The 15,297-nt window shown below is 42.3% G+C and overlaps 1 protein-coding gene across 1 annotated transcript; it reads right to left on the reverse strand.

Annotated features, from left to right (window-relative positions):
- Positions 1–11: 11 nt before the first annotated feature.
- Positions 12–2,374, reverse strand: LOC115620645 (T-complex protein 1 subunit alpha). Its single transcript, XM_030513993.1, has 4 exons — positions 2,223–2,374; positions 1,833–1,986; positions 890–1,780; positions 12–785 (listed from the first exon to the last, which is right to left on the reverse strand). The coding sequence occupies exons 1-4, from the start codon at positions 2,293–2,295 to the stop codon at positions 230–232; spliced, it is 1,674 nt and encodes a 557-aa protein (XP_030369853.1). The 5' UTR covers positions 2,296–2,374; the 3' UTR covers positions 12–229.
- Between the last annotated feature and the right edge of the window lie 12,923 nt (positions 2,375–15,297).

The raw sequence follows: 15,297 nt of genomic DNA on the forward strand, positions 1-15,297 counted from the left end.
TAGTACTCTGGTTTTTCGGTTTGAAATACGCCGCAGCATATTTAAAAGTTCCATTTATTATGCATTATGTGTGGATGAGGCAATTTAGTTTTTGTGGGGTGATGTTAATACAAATATTAAAGAGCAAAACAATCAAATTGTTTTTACAATTAAATGGTTGGGGACAGTTTAGCGTGAGTGAAGTGATATTTAATAGTAAATGCCTAAACAAGTAGAAGAAATGTTTGACCTAACCGTCCAGCTCGCCGGCGGCGCACGCATCGGCATAGCTCTTGCCTCCTTTCTCCTCTGGATTTAGCTTAATCATGTCGTCGATACGCAAAATGGTTATGGCCGCTTCTGTGGCAAACTTCAGCGATTTTATCTTTGACATAGCTGGCTCCAGAACACCGCATTTTTTGTTGTCGCGCACAACGCCCTCGATGAGATCCAGGCCGGTCCACTTGAGTGCAGCATGTTCTGACTTGGTCTGACTGGAGTTATGATAGGCGCGCAGTTTGGCCACCAGATCTGTGGCATCCTTTGCTGCATTCACTGACAACGTTTTGGGAATGACCAAAAGTGACTTGGCGAACTCGGCAATAGCCAATTGTTCACGAGATGCTAGCGATGTGGCAAAGTTCTCAAGATAAATAGACAGCGCAGCTTCTACGCAGCCACCGCCAGCAACGACTTTTTTGCTTTCCAGCACGCGCTTAACGACACATAGGGCGTCATGCACAGAGCGTTCCATTTCATCACAGTAAAAGTCATTGGGACCACGCAGAATGATCGAAGCAGCAGCGCTAGGTGAGAGTAGAGATTATTTTTACAGATATAGCTCAGTTACCACATTCCTAAGCATGTTTTATCGCAATAAGAGAGTGCAGTTTGTAGTTTGTGAACTTACCGTGCTTTGGTGCCTTTAATGAGTATCAACTCATCATCGCATATGAGTTCCTGGGCCACTTCAGCCGCCTCGCCCACCATTGAGGCGTCAAAGCTTTCCTCGCCATCCATATTTGTTAGCGAAGTAAGGAAGGCAGCGCCTGTGGCCTTGGCAATAATCTTTAAGTCGCTTTTCTTAACGCGGCGCACAGCCATGGCACCGGCCTCGACGAAGTATTTCATGCAAAGATCATCGACACCACCACTAACGAGCACCACATTAACGCCCGTACCTAAGATCATGTTAATGCGCTCCTTTGTAATGTCCAGCTCTCGTGCGCGAATAGCTTCCAATTTGTCAGGATCATTGATGAGTACCTGCACTCCCATTTTCATCTTTGTCTTTTGCAACGAAAAGTCCAAGCAGGCAATCTTGGCATTCAATATTTTCTTGGGCATTTGCTGTGATGCAATAGTGCAGTTCAAAGCATAGCCAGGTATCAGCAACGATTCGCGTGCCGACTTGCCGTGCGCCTTTAGCACATTAATGGCTTTGATCGAGTAGGCCGGATGACCTTTAAGGTCAGTTATCTTCACTGCCTGAACTGCATCCACGACCATGGTGGAGAAAAAATCGGCATCGGCTCCAATAATTTTTGAGCTCATTGAAGTTTTGGCTATGTTTATGAGCGATTCACGGCCTAATTCGTCGACCGGTGCAGTCAAGTGTTCCGAAATGTACTTGCAAGCTTCTTTGCAGGCAATACGGTAGCCGGAAATGATCGAAGTGGGATGGATTTTCTGCTTAACCAATTCGTCGGCGTTCTTCAGTAGCTCTGCGGCCAATATGACAACGGATGTGGTGCCATCGCCGACCTCCTCATCCTGGAGCTGCGCCAGCTCAACAAGCACTCTGTGAAATAGTCAGTTAGTAAAACTTCTTGTTAGTTGGTTTGTCAACTTACTTGGCAGCCGGATGTTCGACTTCTAGCAAGCGCAATATAGTTGCGCCGTCATTCGTAACTGTGACATCGCCAATATCGTCCACCAACATTTTATCCAATCCCACCGGTCCCAGAGAGCTCTTGACAATGTTTGATATGGAAAGAGCGGCCATAACTGCAAGGGAGATAAATATACGTATAACCATAACCTCAATTTTCTGTGCCGTTGATTATCTACTGTTCTGCTTCCCAAATTTGGTGCCTTAAAACAGTTCATATGGAATCGCAGCACTTAATAAATTTTAAGTTCTTTCATTGTTCTCGAATTCTCTTCACTAGTCACAAGCAACGTGCTCGGCCCCCGGCGACTGCACCCATCTGCAGCTGTTTGAAAAATTAGCAATTTCTTACCGTTTTGTGTGCGCACTGAGGCACCAGACTGCCGCGTTCCAGCAATCGATAGAGGACTTGCAAGTGTCGACATTTTAAACTATTTTAACGCGATTGCTACCAACAAATTGATTAAACGAAATACTGTTAAAAATTGCCGCACGCTATAAACCGCCTGACTCAGAGTTAGATATGTCACGGCCATCGATAAGTCAAATACATCGGATGCCGATGCCAAAGAAAAAACGATGTTGCGATACTTTTTTAAATGCTTGGGCTGACACTTGGGGTATTCCTGCAATCGATTTCAGGCTATGTTTACTTGCCAAATAGCCACTGCAAAATTACAAAGGGTATATGTATGTTCACTAACCTGAATTTGTTTATTCATGTTTTAGAGCTGTTTTTAAATTCGTCTACCCCAACGCTTTTAATCATTAAACCTTTCATAAAAGTATCTATGTTTGTGTGAAACTGGACGAAATTCGAAAACACAAAGTAGGCTTACGAATTAAATTAGTAGGTGTTGATATTACTTTTTAACTTTTCAACAATTACAAAGTGTTAATAAATCAGTGTAGAACACAGCGTTGAAGTGAAAGGATATTCATGAATACACAGTAGATCAAAATTGTATACGTAATTTAAAAAAAATATACAGCCCTCCCATATACATTAAGCATTTAGTTTCTGTCTACAGTTATTAACAGTGATGACAACACGACCCAAACGTCCCCTTTCGTCGTATATGCAATGGTTTATTACGTGTGGCCGACAACATATGAAGAAACAATATCCTAACTTCAAAGTTACTCAAATTGCTAAAAAATGCGGCGAGGAGTGGGCCAATATGAAAGAGGCGGACAAGTTGGTCTGGCAGTCACGCGCAACTTTGGCCATGAAGAAGTACAAGCAACACATGAAAGATTTGAAGGCGCAACAGTCAAGCATTGTGAAGTCCGATTGTACACATCTTGGCTCACCAAAGCGGGAAACCAAAAATGAACTTCGAAGCACTCGCTCGCGCCTAACGCAGAGCCATCCAATGCCAGACTCGGCAGACACAAATCATCGCTACAATGGCTTATACAATTGACGTTGTTTTACTTAAATACAAATATCACTCGAAAAAGAGTCGCACAGCCATTTTAGATAAAAGAAAACAATAAGAAAAAGAAGTAAGCCTTGACAACCCTGTGCAAGTAAATGTAACGAAGCCACAAGTGCTCATATACTTGAAAGCTTTCTCATTTTGTGTGTGTTTATGGGTCTGCGTCATGGCAAGCTAAAAGCCAAATTAGCTTTTTCTTCATTGCCTGTCGCAGCCGCCAGTGAATTGTCGTAGGTTGTTGTTCTTGTTGTTGCTTCATGTTTTGTTTGCAGCGAAGTGTGACGATTCCTTGCAATTAAAATTGTTGCTGTCGGCATTGGTGAGGCTAGTGTGGGTGGCTGAAGCAGTCAGTGGTTGTGCCTGCATTCAAGTAGAGACAATTTGTCGTCTCGGCGTGCTTACGCACACATCCTCGTATAAGTTATAGTTTTACACGCAGCTGATAATTGCAATTTCAGTAGCATTGGCTAGCCTGTCGACTGCAATGAAAATCACACAATGACGACAGCATAGGACAAATTGCTCTTGGTCTATGTGCGTACACATAAAAAAACCCTTCGTGTAGATATTACAAATAATATAGTAGGCTAGTCCACAGAACGGTGGCAGCCCTAAACCAAATGCAACAACACTCCATTACTCTTCTTTGAAGACCTGGACATTCTGGTGTATCAAAGCAAAACGAGTCCCCAAACTTCTCACACATTTTAAGGATTTTTTTTGCTTTATTATGTTAGCAGATCCTCTGGATGGCACCATCTTATTTTCCTTTCTCTCAAAGTTAGACGCTCCGCTCGCGCATTTGGGCGATAATCAAGTGCACAAGGAACTATGTATGTCCTGGTGTCTTCTTGGTGGACCTTGCTGTTGGAGCAACTCACAGAGAAGAAATGAGTTGGCTGCTAACCATCAAAAAGATAGCGATTTGGCTGGCAGGTATACGGAATTGCCGCAAAGTCAAAACTATACTGTTTCCATGGCAGTTTTCAAAATTTTAGTGCGATTGAAGGAATTTTTTTTCTGAGTGTGTTTGCGTGAATGCCGAGGTGGGTGGTGGATGGGTGTGTGTGTCGTGGAGAAAGAGGTTCTTTTGATTGATGTGCTTTGCAGCGGATATGTGTCGGGACAATTGTTGAATTCAATTTACTGTGAATGTGTTGGTAGTTTTGTTTTAGCTGCTGCCGTTCATTACTATTAACGGTAACGCGCACGCAATGGTCCGCGTTTTTACTGATAAAGGCGCTAAATGACTAACTGATTGGCTGACTCACTGACAGAATGACAGACTCACCGACTGGCCCGACTGTCGTCCAAATGTTGGAGCCTGTGTCAACTCGATGCTTGGTCTCGCCTGCTTGGCTATACAGAAATAAATTCGGCTTAGGCATGACATCTAATTGCCATGCCGCTCAGCTGTTGAACACCGCGTCTCGTTGCTCTTGGCGTGGCATGTTACATACATATACATATGTATGTGTGTGTGTGTATTGTATGTATATATGTGAGAGTGTTAGTTAGTGTTGCTGTGGTTGCTGTGTGGGATTTATGTTTGTTGTACATGCATGTCGTACAAACAATTTAATTGTAACTGTAACGTGAGGCCGCTATAGCCACCCAACGCACTCACGCACACGTACAGACGCACACACATGAGCTATGCTGCGTGCTTTACGAGCGTCGTGCAAACAACACAGCAGCAACCTCCATTTAACACCAAACGTGTCATTTGTGACCATTTGCGGTTATGTTTGTTTGTATGCTTGCGTGTTGTTCTCTTCCGTTGTGCGGTTCGTTGGTGCCTGTGTGCTTTACGAGGTCTTAGCAGCTTTTGTGGTCTATTAAGTGGCTCGGCACACTAAACAAAGAATGTCATAATCTTTATGCGCTTCTGCAGCCGCCGACAACAACAAGCGAGAGACACTTTTATTGACATATGTACATCCACCCATAACATACAAATAAATAAATAAGCGCAAACGTTTGACGTGAATTTCGAACAAGCAACAAGCGGTATGGGCTTCATAAACTTGAACTGCAAAAGTAGCGAGGACCTGGTCAACAGAATGTCTTGTTATAAAGTGAAGTTCATTATAAATACAGAACACAAAAAAAAAGCAGCAAGCAAGCACGACAGCGTAAACGATGAACTGAACGAAGGAGCAGAACATGATGACGTTGGTGGCTGAACTTAGCTATGCAAAAGCAAGGGATTCAACGGCAGGAGCAGCTTCAACTGACTTACACGCAGGCTGTCGTCTACGCAGAGATAACAACACGAAAAACTTTGCCGTGGACAAGCCCGGGCTCGAGCAGTCCCATACATACACACATACATAGGTAACGATGCAGAAAGTTGTCAGTAGGCTTGTCTGACCGACCGTCCTTTTATCCCCGCCTTGTGTGTGTGTGTGTGTGTGTGTGTGTCTATTAAACGCACATAAGAAAACAGCGCTTAGCAACAACAACAGCAATAAGGAGATGAAGACACGCAAACAAGCAATGCACAAATAAACAAATTAATAAAAACCAAATAAAAGACGGCACAGAAAGGAGTCATAAATTAAATAGAAACAGCGAAAATTACTTACCACAGAGCAACAAATTTGTTGTCAATTTTTCGTTGCATACACACAGGCGCGTCGTGTCAATTGCCAAAGGCTCAACAGCGAACAGTGAAAATGTTTTGTCAAGCCGCGCGAATGAGTGGGTGGCGGTGGGGAAAGAGGGAAGAATGGTGTGTGTGTGTGTGTGTGTTGGTGAGCGTTGTATACGAAATGTCTACTAGCGATTTATTTGTTGTTGTTGCTTTTGTTGCTGTCTCGTTGTTATTTTTGTAACTTCTTTTCATATTTTTCTCATATTCAACTAATGGTTGAGTTGTTGGCTCAGTGGGGCAGCCACGTTAACTTGGCTCGTGCTTTTCCAGCTCGTTGTCGTCTTCAGCTTCGTCCTCATTGTCGTCAATGTCGTCGTCGGTTATATCGTAACGGCCGCTGCTCGTGCGCCACAGTCGTGCGTTGTCCTTTGCTCCTATCGGTTGTGTACGCGCACGAACCTCGCCCGACCTTACACCGCTGCCAATTTTGTCGAGTGGAGCGCACACCTGTGTGCCGCGTCTAGGCAACGTTGACTTTTCCTACCTTCTAGCATCGCATTATTCACTAAGTAAGCAAATTTTCGCGTAAATTGCGCCAAATTATCAATGCAGAAAAAATTGCCAACTGAAATCTGTGCGCGTGTTTCGTGTTAGTGTGAAAACAAAAAGATTTAATAATAGAAAGGAAACAAAAACAACGCACAGAGTAAGAAAAGATTGCGCTAAGTGTTTTACAACTCGGCGTGTTAAGTTGCTTTCCTTGGCGCGTCTGCAGGCGAGTCGTCCAAATCTCAAAGGACAACAACAGCAGCGCCAACAAATCCGTGTAAGCTTCTGCCTCTATAGCCTTAAGGGATGCCTTATGCCTCCCCAATCTTATTTTGCTCTCAACGCAGTGTCAAAGCCTCGCCGCGCTTCATTTTCCCTACTGGTCCGTCTCTGGCTTATTGAATTTTCATGATCAGCGCCGTGGTCTCTGCCCCTGCCTGGCCACAGGAATAACAATTTCGGCAGTTAGCACATTCGCTGGCGCCGACAACATTGTCATGCAGCCACTTGCTAAGCATTATGTGGTTTTTCTGTGTGTGAGTATGTGTGTGTGTATAAAAGCTGGCCAGCAAGCCCATTGGTAATAAAGTGGAATTTGTGGCCAAACAATTTATGTCGTTTCGACCATGCATCGAACTTGTGCATTATTAATTGGGTATTAATGAATTGCGTTCATTAATTTTGTATCCTGGCATGTCAATGCACAAAGAATGTTGAAGTCTAATTGTGTGGTCAACTTAAAAAAACGTATTAAATTAAAATTAATCCGAGCCGCATGCAGTCAACAGCCACTACAGTGGCTGAAACGTTCGTGCAGGACGGATATTTTTTTAACTTTTGTTAGCTTTTGCTGTTTTTCCAGATGCTATATAAAGGCTATAATTCGTATCAATTCGTAATATACATTTATTTGGTTAGTGAGGCATATTCTATTTTCAAATTATTTACTAATGCTACAATTGAAGTATGCTTGTTTTTAAAAACGAAATCAGACTAAAATCTGTCAGATGTGTAAATCAACAAGCCAAATATTATAAAGAATGTAATTCGCTAGTTTATCTCAAATATTAGCGATAAACTTGATAGGAGAGAGATGAAATGAAATACTTATAGCTCAGTTATCAGTCAGTTGTATGCTTGTATGCATAATATACATAGGTCAAAGGTTAGCATATCCAAGCTCTTATTTCAGAGGGAATTCAAAGGTTTTGCCTTTTCTGAATAGACAATCATTTGCTATTTAACGGAGCCGCATTTGCTTTGTTTTTGTAGCAAAACAGCACAATAGGCTGATTGAGTTCAAAAATATTGCCGTGTTGATAATTTATTGTTTAATTTTAGAAAACAGGCCAATGACTGTTGTCAAAAATCAATAAATCAATAATGAAAAAGGAGCGCAAAGAAAATTGAGAATAATGGATCTGATTTCAATTTTGGTGAAAATTCATTTTTTTAATGGATTCTATGCAATTAGCTAGCTGTGTTGTTATTTCATTTATTTATTTACAAAGTATAAACGCAAGAGCTGAGTCTTTTAAAATGTTCGTGTTTTGGGAAAGACTTAAATTTATGAATTTTTAAAAGAGCCTAATTGATTTACGACAGAACATTTTTTGCATTTACGGCTGAGCTTCGCCATTTTTTAAAAATACTTTAATGGCCTTTTATGACCCATTGCTCATAATTTCTTGTGTTCTTCGCTCAGTTTCTTATCAGTTTATTTTCTTTGAGAGCTGCTGCGATGTCCTCTCGATTGTGTGCACATTCGTCTAATTAAGTTGTTGGGAATACATATAACATTCAAAATTGTTAATTAATCTTTTTCAAAATGTTACACAAATACACACTCTGTGAAAAGTTGTTCTTAAATGAATGAACTTTCGTGTTTTAAAGAGACCGAATCGAGCTGTGCGGCTTCTGGACTGCCTTACAACATTTACTGGCATTGCCCGTTAAGTTTTGTTTGGTTTGTCGCAGTTGTTGGCTCTTTGGTTTTTGTTTTGCCGTTCTTTTGACCGCCACGCATAAATTTAAATAGTTCTTCTGTGCTGCCTAAAATGTTGAAATGAAAGTGGTTGCTCGGCATCGTTGCCTGACCGCCTGTTTGTCCAACTGTCTGCTGGCCTAGTCTGAATAAACGCACACGCACACCCAAACACACGGACATAGTGTTGCTGGCCCTTGGGCGGCACATATGGGGCTGCCATGGCCTCCGGGCCGTTCCCTGCCCCGGCTTGATTGGTTTATACTTACTTGTGTTGCCATCTAAAAATATCAAGCCCTGAGTTGCGCTGCTCTGCGCTGCGCTGCGTTCTGTTTCGTAGCGCTCTCTTATCCTTGAGTGCGATTTCTGAAATGGAAAATTAATATTTCACGTAATATAGACATAGTCATACATTTCTGTCCAACCGTGTGTGTGTGTTTGTGGGTTGTTGTTGTTTATATGCGCGCGTCAAAGTTTTATTTATATAGCTGTCTGGCCATATGGCTGGAATTGGCGACCTGCCCGACTGTGGTGTCATATTAAAACTGTTAAAATGTGGCTCAATGTATACACACAGGAACGTGCTAACGGTTTTAAAATTCAACGGGCATGTGCGTGTGTGTGTGTGAAAGAGTTTTCCATTAGCGGGTCTCGTTTTAATTAAAAGCGGCAAGGGAAGTGCACACGCGTCGATTATTTGCGGGTTAGAGCGAGCTTTATTTGTATGCCATGATTATACTGATGATGGTGATGCTGTTGCTGCAATGCACGGAATGTGACCAACATGCGACAGCAAGCGGAAAGAACTTGTCGCAAACTGCCACCGGGATTCCGATAATCCCAGCCAACAACTAGCTAGACCGAAAGTTTTTCCAAAGGGCAAAGACAAAGTTTTCGGCCAAGTTCTCAACCAGCCAGCACTTCAAAATGGGCACAGCTCACAAGTACAAGTACAAACTTTGGCCATATTTGGAATATTAATTTGCTTGCTAACGCAATCAGCCACCCATCCACCTATCCACCCACCTAAAATATTTCTCTCGACCTGTCTACCTACGCACGAAGGGAATTAGAGTTTAAAATACGACCTGCAGCTACCTTTGATATTGTAAGTTTTATGTGTATTTCAACGCATTACATGCAAACATATTTTGGGGCACTAACTTGTGGAAACTTTTTGGTTGCATACCTCTAGGCTGCCAGCCACTGCATGATTTTTGTGCATCGTTCAAGCAAGCTTCATTAAGCGGATTTTAAGCGTTATGCGCACTACAAAACAAAGCTGGCTGCCTTCCCTTCGTCTGTGGCGGCATGTGGGGTGGCCCGATGGCTCACTTCCTCGGCGGCTGATTGCCAAAACTTTTCCAATCGATACCACAAAAGCAGCGAAAATGAAAGCGAAAGCGAAAGTTTGCGTGTTACTGCCACTGCCCTGTTGTTGGTATTATTTATTTTATTTCACTTTTTCCTTCGTACTTTTTGTTGAAGTAGTTAATTAAGTGATTGTTTGATTGATGGTACGACTGGACCTTCGCCGTCCAGCCACGTCCAGCCACGATGCAGAAGCTAGTGAGCTGATTGATAAGTTGGAGGCGAGCCTCGCAGAAAAAGCTGTCTGGGTAGATGTCTGATTTGACTTTCGTTGTGTTTGTTTACGTGGCGGCTGCTCCTCAAGTGTTTGCTCTTGTTTGATTTTCAATTTGCCAAAATTAGACGGCAATCTTGCGCTTCAACATGGCAGAAGTGAAGGCAACTATTAACATTTCAACAATACAACAGAAGTACAGCGATGATGAGATTTATACAAGTATACTCGTGTTCGAAGAGGCGGCTGAAATGAACCTTCATGCTGAGAAATGAGACATATACATTTTATTTTTATGATTGATTGCTTGTCGGTCGCTGTTGGCAGTTACTGAATCAGAGATTAGGTTGCGTGCATAAAAATGATATTCAATACCTGACATTATCAACTTTAAATTAAAGAAATCTGATGACGCACACACGAAATTGTGTTGTTAAGCTGTAGCTATTGCTCGATGGATTTGAGGTTTTGAGCAACCAACGGACAGACATTCCTCAAATGTCAATCAGCTCGCCCCCTCCTTTGTTATTGTTTGACAAAAGTGAGATATCCTTGCTTAAAATGGTCGTTGTCGAAGCAAACAGTCTGCATGCTTTACAAATTCTCATCGGCGCTAAACTATGACTGAGAGAGAATTTCCGACATTGTGATCACTTCATCAGCCACTCTGTTTCAATCTCAATTCAATATCTTTACCTAAACTACAATATATACAACTAAAAACTATACAATATATTTAGGCTCCATTCTAATTAGAGGTCGGAAAAAATTTGCTCTACCGGTGCAATTGTTTGAGGTTTGGATTCAAAAACACTTTAAATATTTTCTTTGAAAGCCAAAAATATAATTTTCTAGTTACTTCAGCTTATTCATTTCTAGCCATAATCCTGGCAGTCCTTTAAATACTATAGCAGAGCCAGGTAGCATACAGAATTGAAGCAAAATTATTTCGAACAAAGGAAACAGTTTATTATAAGACAAAAGTAATTTGTCTACTTAGCCAACAAATTCCAATTTCTTTTTGATATTTCAATCTGCTCAATAATTAATTATGTGAGCGCCTTGTTCAAGCGCAGCCCCACAAAGTTACTTAACTTGAATAAGTTCGTAAACATTTGACACCCCTTCCTGGCATTAACCGAGCGACTAACTAGCTAGCTGTTTGCAAATAGATACAAACATACTCACACAGATACACACACACACACACAGAGACATACACAGTTATAAATGTTGCACACCTACACACAGGCCGTCGTAAATCAACATGTGCACAAACAATGCGCATAATGCCAAACCAAGAGTCAGACAAACAGACAATGAGACAGGCGGACACGGGGACGGCCAGACAAATAGACATTTGGATGGACAGGCAGTGGTGCCGGCGTTGCAATACAAGTCCATTCTGATTGTGGGATGCCACTGCGGCGCTCAATGACTGCCCCATGTGGCCGGGGCAGTCGTCAGCCTGTCAGCAGGAGTTTGGTAAGCCAAACATTGCTATGCTCCTGTTGCTCCTACAGCAACAACGTGCCTACAATCCATCCTCCATACATACCTACATACATACATACATGCATGCGTTTGGGGCTAAAAATACTGGGCGCTGTGTGTATGAGAGATACACACACAGCAACACTGAGAATAAAAGAATTGGTATAATCAAGAAATTGCTTCTAAAAACAAGTCGATTCCTGAAACTGGGCTGAGTTCGGTAAAAAGAAGCAAAGCTAAGTCGGCCTTCAAAAGTAGTTCGTAAAGTAAGTTTCAGTAGAATCTGATCGGGCTATAATAGTGAAGCTCACTTTATTTAAACACGTTTTTTCTGTGTGTGTTCATACGAAAGCCTGCTTGTAGCTAAACAAGCTGGCAATGATAGACAAAGGTACAGAGTATAAACACAGCTCACATGTGTGTGTATAGTATTCTGTATTCGTACGTGTATGTGTGTGTGTTTGTAGGTAGAGCTGTTGGACAACGAATAGAAATAGAAGCCTGGCATAGTCGCTGCTGCTGTGCTTATCTAATTATAGCTTCATTACGGCGTAGCGCCTGATGAACTTAACGATCCAACTGCCAACATGCCGAAAACCTGCTTGGGGGCTCAGGGGGCTGGTAATGGATGCATGGAGGCAGTGGAAGGCCAACAACATGTACTGTACTCTGTTGGCTCACAGCTGCACACACTCAACCCCTGGCACAGACAGTTATTTATCGTCATTATTATGCTACTTTTTACAGTTATAATGCCTGAACTGTGCCGAGCACGCCCCAAAACTACACCATCCCAAGAGCACCTCCACTGGCATATTTTTCCATAAGCCGTCGATGTCGATGTCGGAGGCCGTTGCCGTTGCCGTCGTCGACGTCGTCTATCGAGTGCTCTACACTGATAATGACATTGTAATCACAGTCATAACAAGGGCTGGCTGGGTGGCACGGAACAAATATCGAAATTGCAGCATTATACACTAAGCCTACTCGAAGCCGAGTGGGTGATGGCTCTGCAGGGGCTTGTTTATTTGTGTCTGTGTGTGTGTGTGTGTGTGTGAGTTTAGTGGGGGAAACCTAATTGTCGGCACACTAGAGTGTAACAGTCGTTATTACTTTAAAGCTATAGAGAAAGCGTGTATAAATCAAATGGCTAGATAATACTATAAATATTATACTGCTTGCCATTTGCGCTGCAGTGTCTGAAAAAATAGAGGCCTTGGCAGAATTTTGTAAGACATACCTTTACAGTTTATTGATAACCCATATTTGGCAATCAGATTTTCATGTAATTCCTTTTTACACCACTTGGGGGCTTTGGGCTTCTACAAGAACTTTCCATCTAACTCCATTTCTAGCCGTCTGTCTAACGTTGTCCCATGCGATGTTGTTCTGGGATAATTCTCCCGACCCGTCTGCTTCCTTGAGGGCTCGTCCAGTCCAGCGCCAAGTGGAGCCGTTTGGTTTCCTTTGTCTTGCATTAGTTGCAATAATCATGATCAGATTAGTTTGTTTATGCCCCTTCACCTTGTTTGCCCAAAAATTGAGCTCGGTGGTAAGAAGCTAGAGGTGGGAACGATTGCAAGCAGGCGTGAAAAAAGATGCGGCTGCCCATTTGATTCCACCAGCGAACCCTCAGAACCGAGTAGGTTCAGTTGTTTGATCATTTAAAATCGTATATACGTTACTCACTTTATCAGCAAATCAAATCTGGAATAGGAGGACAGATATTTAGTTTTCTGCCTTAGATTCAGAATTACTTGCAATTGTAAAACTTCTTAGATACATTTGGTGATATTTATCGATGCTATTAGTGAATGCCATTAAACGGACAACAAATAGATACTTGAGTTAGTGTTGCAACACTAATGTCGCCTAGTGTATGAGTCCCAATGGCCGTGTAGTTGTCGTTGTTGGCAAGCTTTTATAATTGCATATCATACACACACACACACACACACACACACATACAAAGCACACAAGCACACGCATACAAAGAGACAGCTGCACGGATCGGCTTCATAGTCGTGTAACGCTGCATATGGCTCGGCAACGCTCTGAGTTTTTATGCACACTCTGCGCTTTTATTTGATTTGCCTTCACATTTTACCACCTGCCTTGCCTTTTGTTACCTGAAACTGTAGCCCCCCCTCTCCCCTCTCCCACCCTCTGCCACTGCCGCATGCCAACCGTCTCGTCTCATGTCGTCACGACGCGCTCGGATACTTTTGCTTTTTATGTGTTATTTGGTGCCTCGTTTGACGCTGATTGAATACAAATACTAATGCAAATAAACAAATAGCACTCACCTGCAATGTGCTCGCCAAGCTCGATGTGTAAATACACATAAAAGCTTTAATACATAAACAAATAATGGCGTGTCTGCCACGCCTCCGGTTGCCAGTTGGCCCGTTAGCCCGTTTGCCAGTTGCCAGTTTCCCAGCCGCCGCACATCCGCTTCTGCGCCCCAAATCTTGCATAGGGCGCTTTGCTCTTGAAACAAATGCGAGCAGCATGCCAGGCCCGCTTTTCCACGTTCCAAATTCGATTTTCACACTTGCCATGCGCTTTTTTTACACTTTGGCTCCGGCATTGTGGCTTCTGCTGCTGAAGCCGCTGCCGCTGTTGTTGCCATTATATGATTTTGTTTTCAAGCGCACCCAAAAGTCAAAACAACAACATCTACAGCAACAATAACAACAACAGCACAAGCAACAATAACGGTAACAATGCGCCCCAGCTCTGAGCCCTCAGACACGGCAGTGAGGAGGGCAAGCCATTGCCTTGAAAATTCCCCATGGAGCATTTGGCTTTAATGGCGTTCGAGTATATTGACATGTTATGATGCGTAGCTTCGTTTACCCACCCACACACTATCACAGCACCCCCCACCCCTTTAAATACACACACACACACACACACACACAAATACAAATATTCCGTTGAATGTACAATCAGAAAAAAGTCGGTTGGACTTCGGAAAAACAATTGCTCCTTTTATTCTCAACTGAGACGGCAACAAACAAAAACAAAAAAGCATCAGATTATAATCTCAGATTTTAGAATGGGCTTTATTCGGCGCAAAATCCGTAAATCTTCAAATGTTTATTTAAAGATGTGATATTAATCTTAAATCTGCAAGCAGCTGGACTTTCCTTTCCCTCTTCTTGCTCCTCGGAGAAATGGGAGAGCGAAAATGGTTTCCCCGCTAAATCAAATTAAACGGCGCTCGTCTCAGCTTCATTTGCAAAGCTCGTCAGTAGAATTTGTGCGAGTTCCGCTATTTAGTCGTAATGTAACGCTTTGAGGCAGTAACGCTGTTAAACTGTTTGGAAATAACTTTGTTAAAAAGCAGCATTTAATCTGAAACGGATTTAAATTGTAGCGCTTACAAAGCTCCATAAAATCCTTAAGTATGCAAAAGTGTTCTCCCTATTTTAGGTGTAGCCAATGGTTTCTAGAAATGAAGGAACATTTCAAATATTGAAGATCTACTTATTTATTGTGAGAGAATATTATACATTTAAAACAAAATGCTTTATATACTTGTATTTGGACCTGTAGTTATGGAAAGTTTATTGTGAAGTAAGTAAGATGGTTTGTAAATTAAAAGCCTAATAATATTTTTGGGAGAACACATATTCTTTTGGTTCGATTTCGAGCTGGTTTTCTTAATTGCAAGTTCTTCTGTTTTGAAATTTGTTGTTAAGCTGAAGCAACTACTATTTTCTCCGAGTGCACAGTCGCGTTTAGTTAGGCGCGTTTGCAACACCTTAAGAC

Source organism: Scaptodrosophila lebanonensis, unplaced genomic scaffold (assembly GCF_003285725.1).
Source record: "Scaptodrosophila lebanonensis strain 11010-0011.00,11010-0021.00 unplaced genomic scaffold, SlebRS2 tig00000024-arrow-pilon, whole genome shotgun sequence".
Classification (NCBI taxonomy): Eukaryota; Metazoa; Arthropoda; class Insecta; order Diptera; family Drosophilidae; genus Scaptodrosophila; species Scaptodrosophila lebanonensis.

What these genes read in the sequence shown, in the direction of transcription:
- LOC115620645 (XM_030513993.1), bottom strand. Translation starts at nt 2,295, where the DNA reads ATGTCGACACTTGCAAGTCCTCTATCGATTGCTGGAACGCGGCAGTCT. An exon ending in CTCAGTGCGCACACAAAACG is followed by an intron (nt 1,987 to 2,222) that starts GTAAGAAATTGC and finishes TCTCCCTTGCAG; the next exon opens with TTATGGCCGCTCTTTCCATA. An exon ending in GTCGAACATCCGGCTGCCAA is followed by an intron (nt 1,781 to 1,832) that starts GTAAGTTGACAA and finishes ACTATTTCACAG; the next exon opens with AGTGCTTGTTGAGCTGGCGC.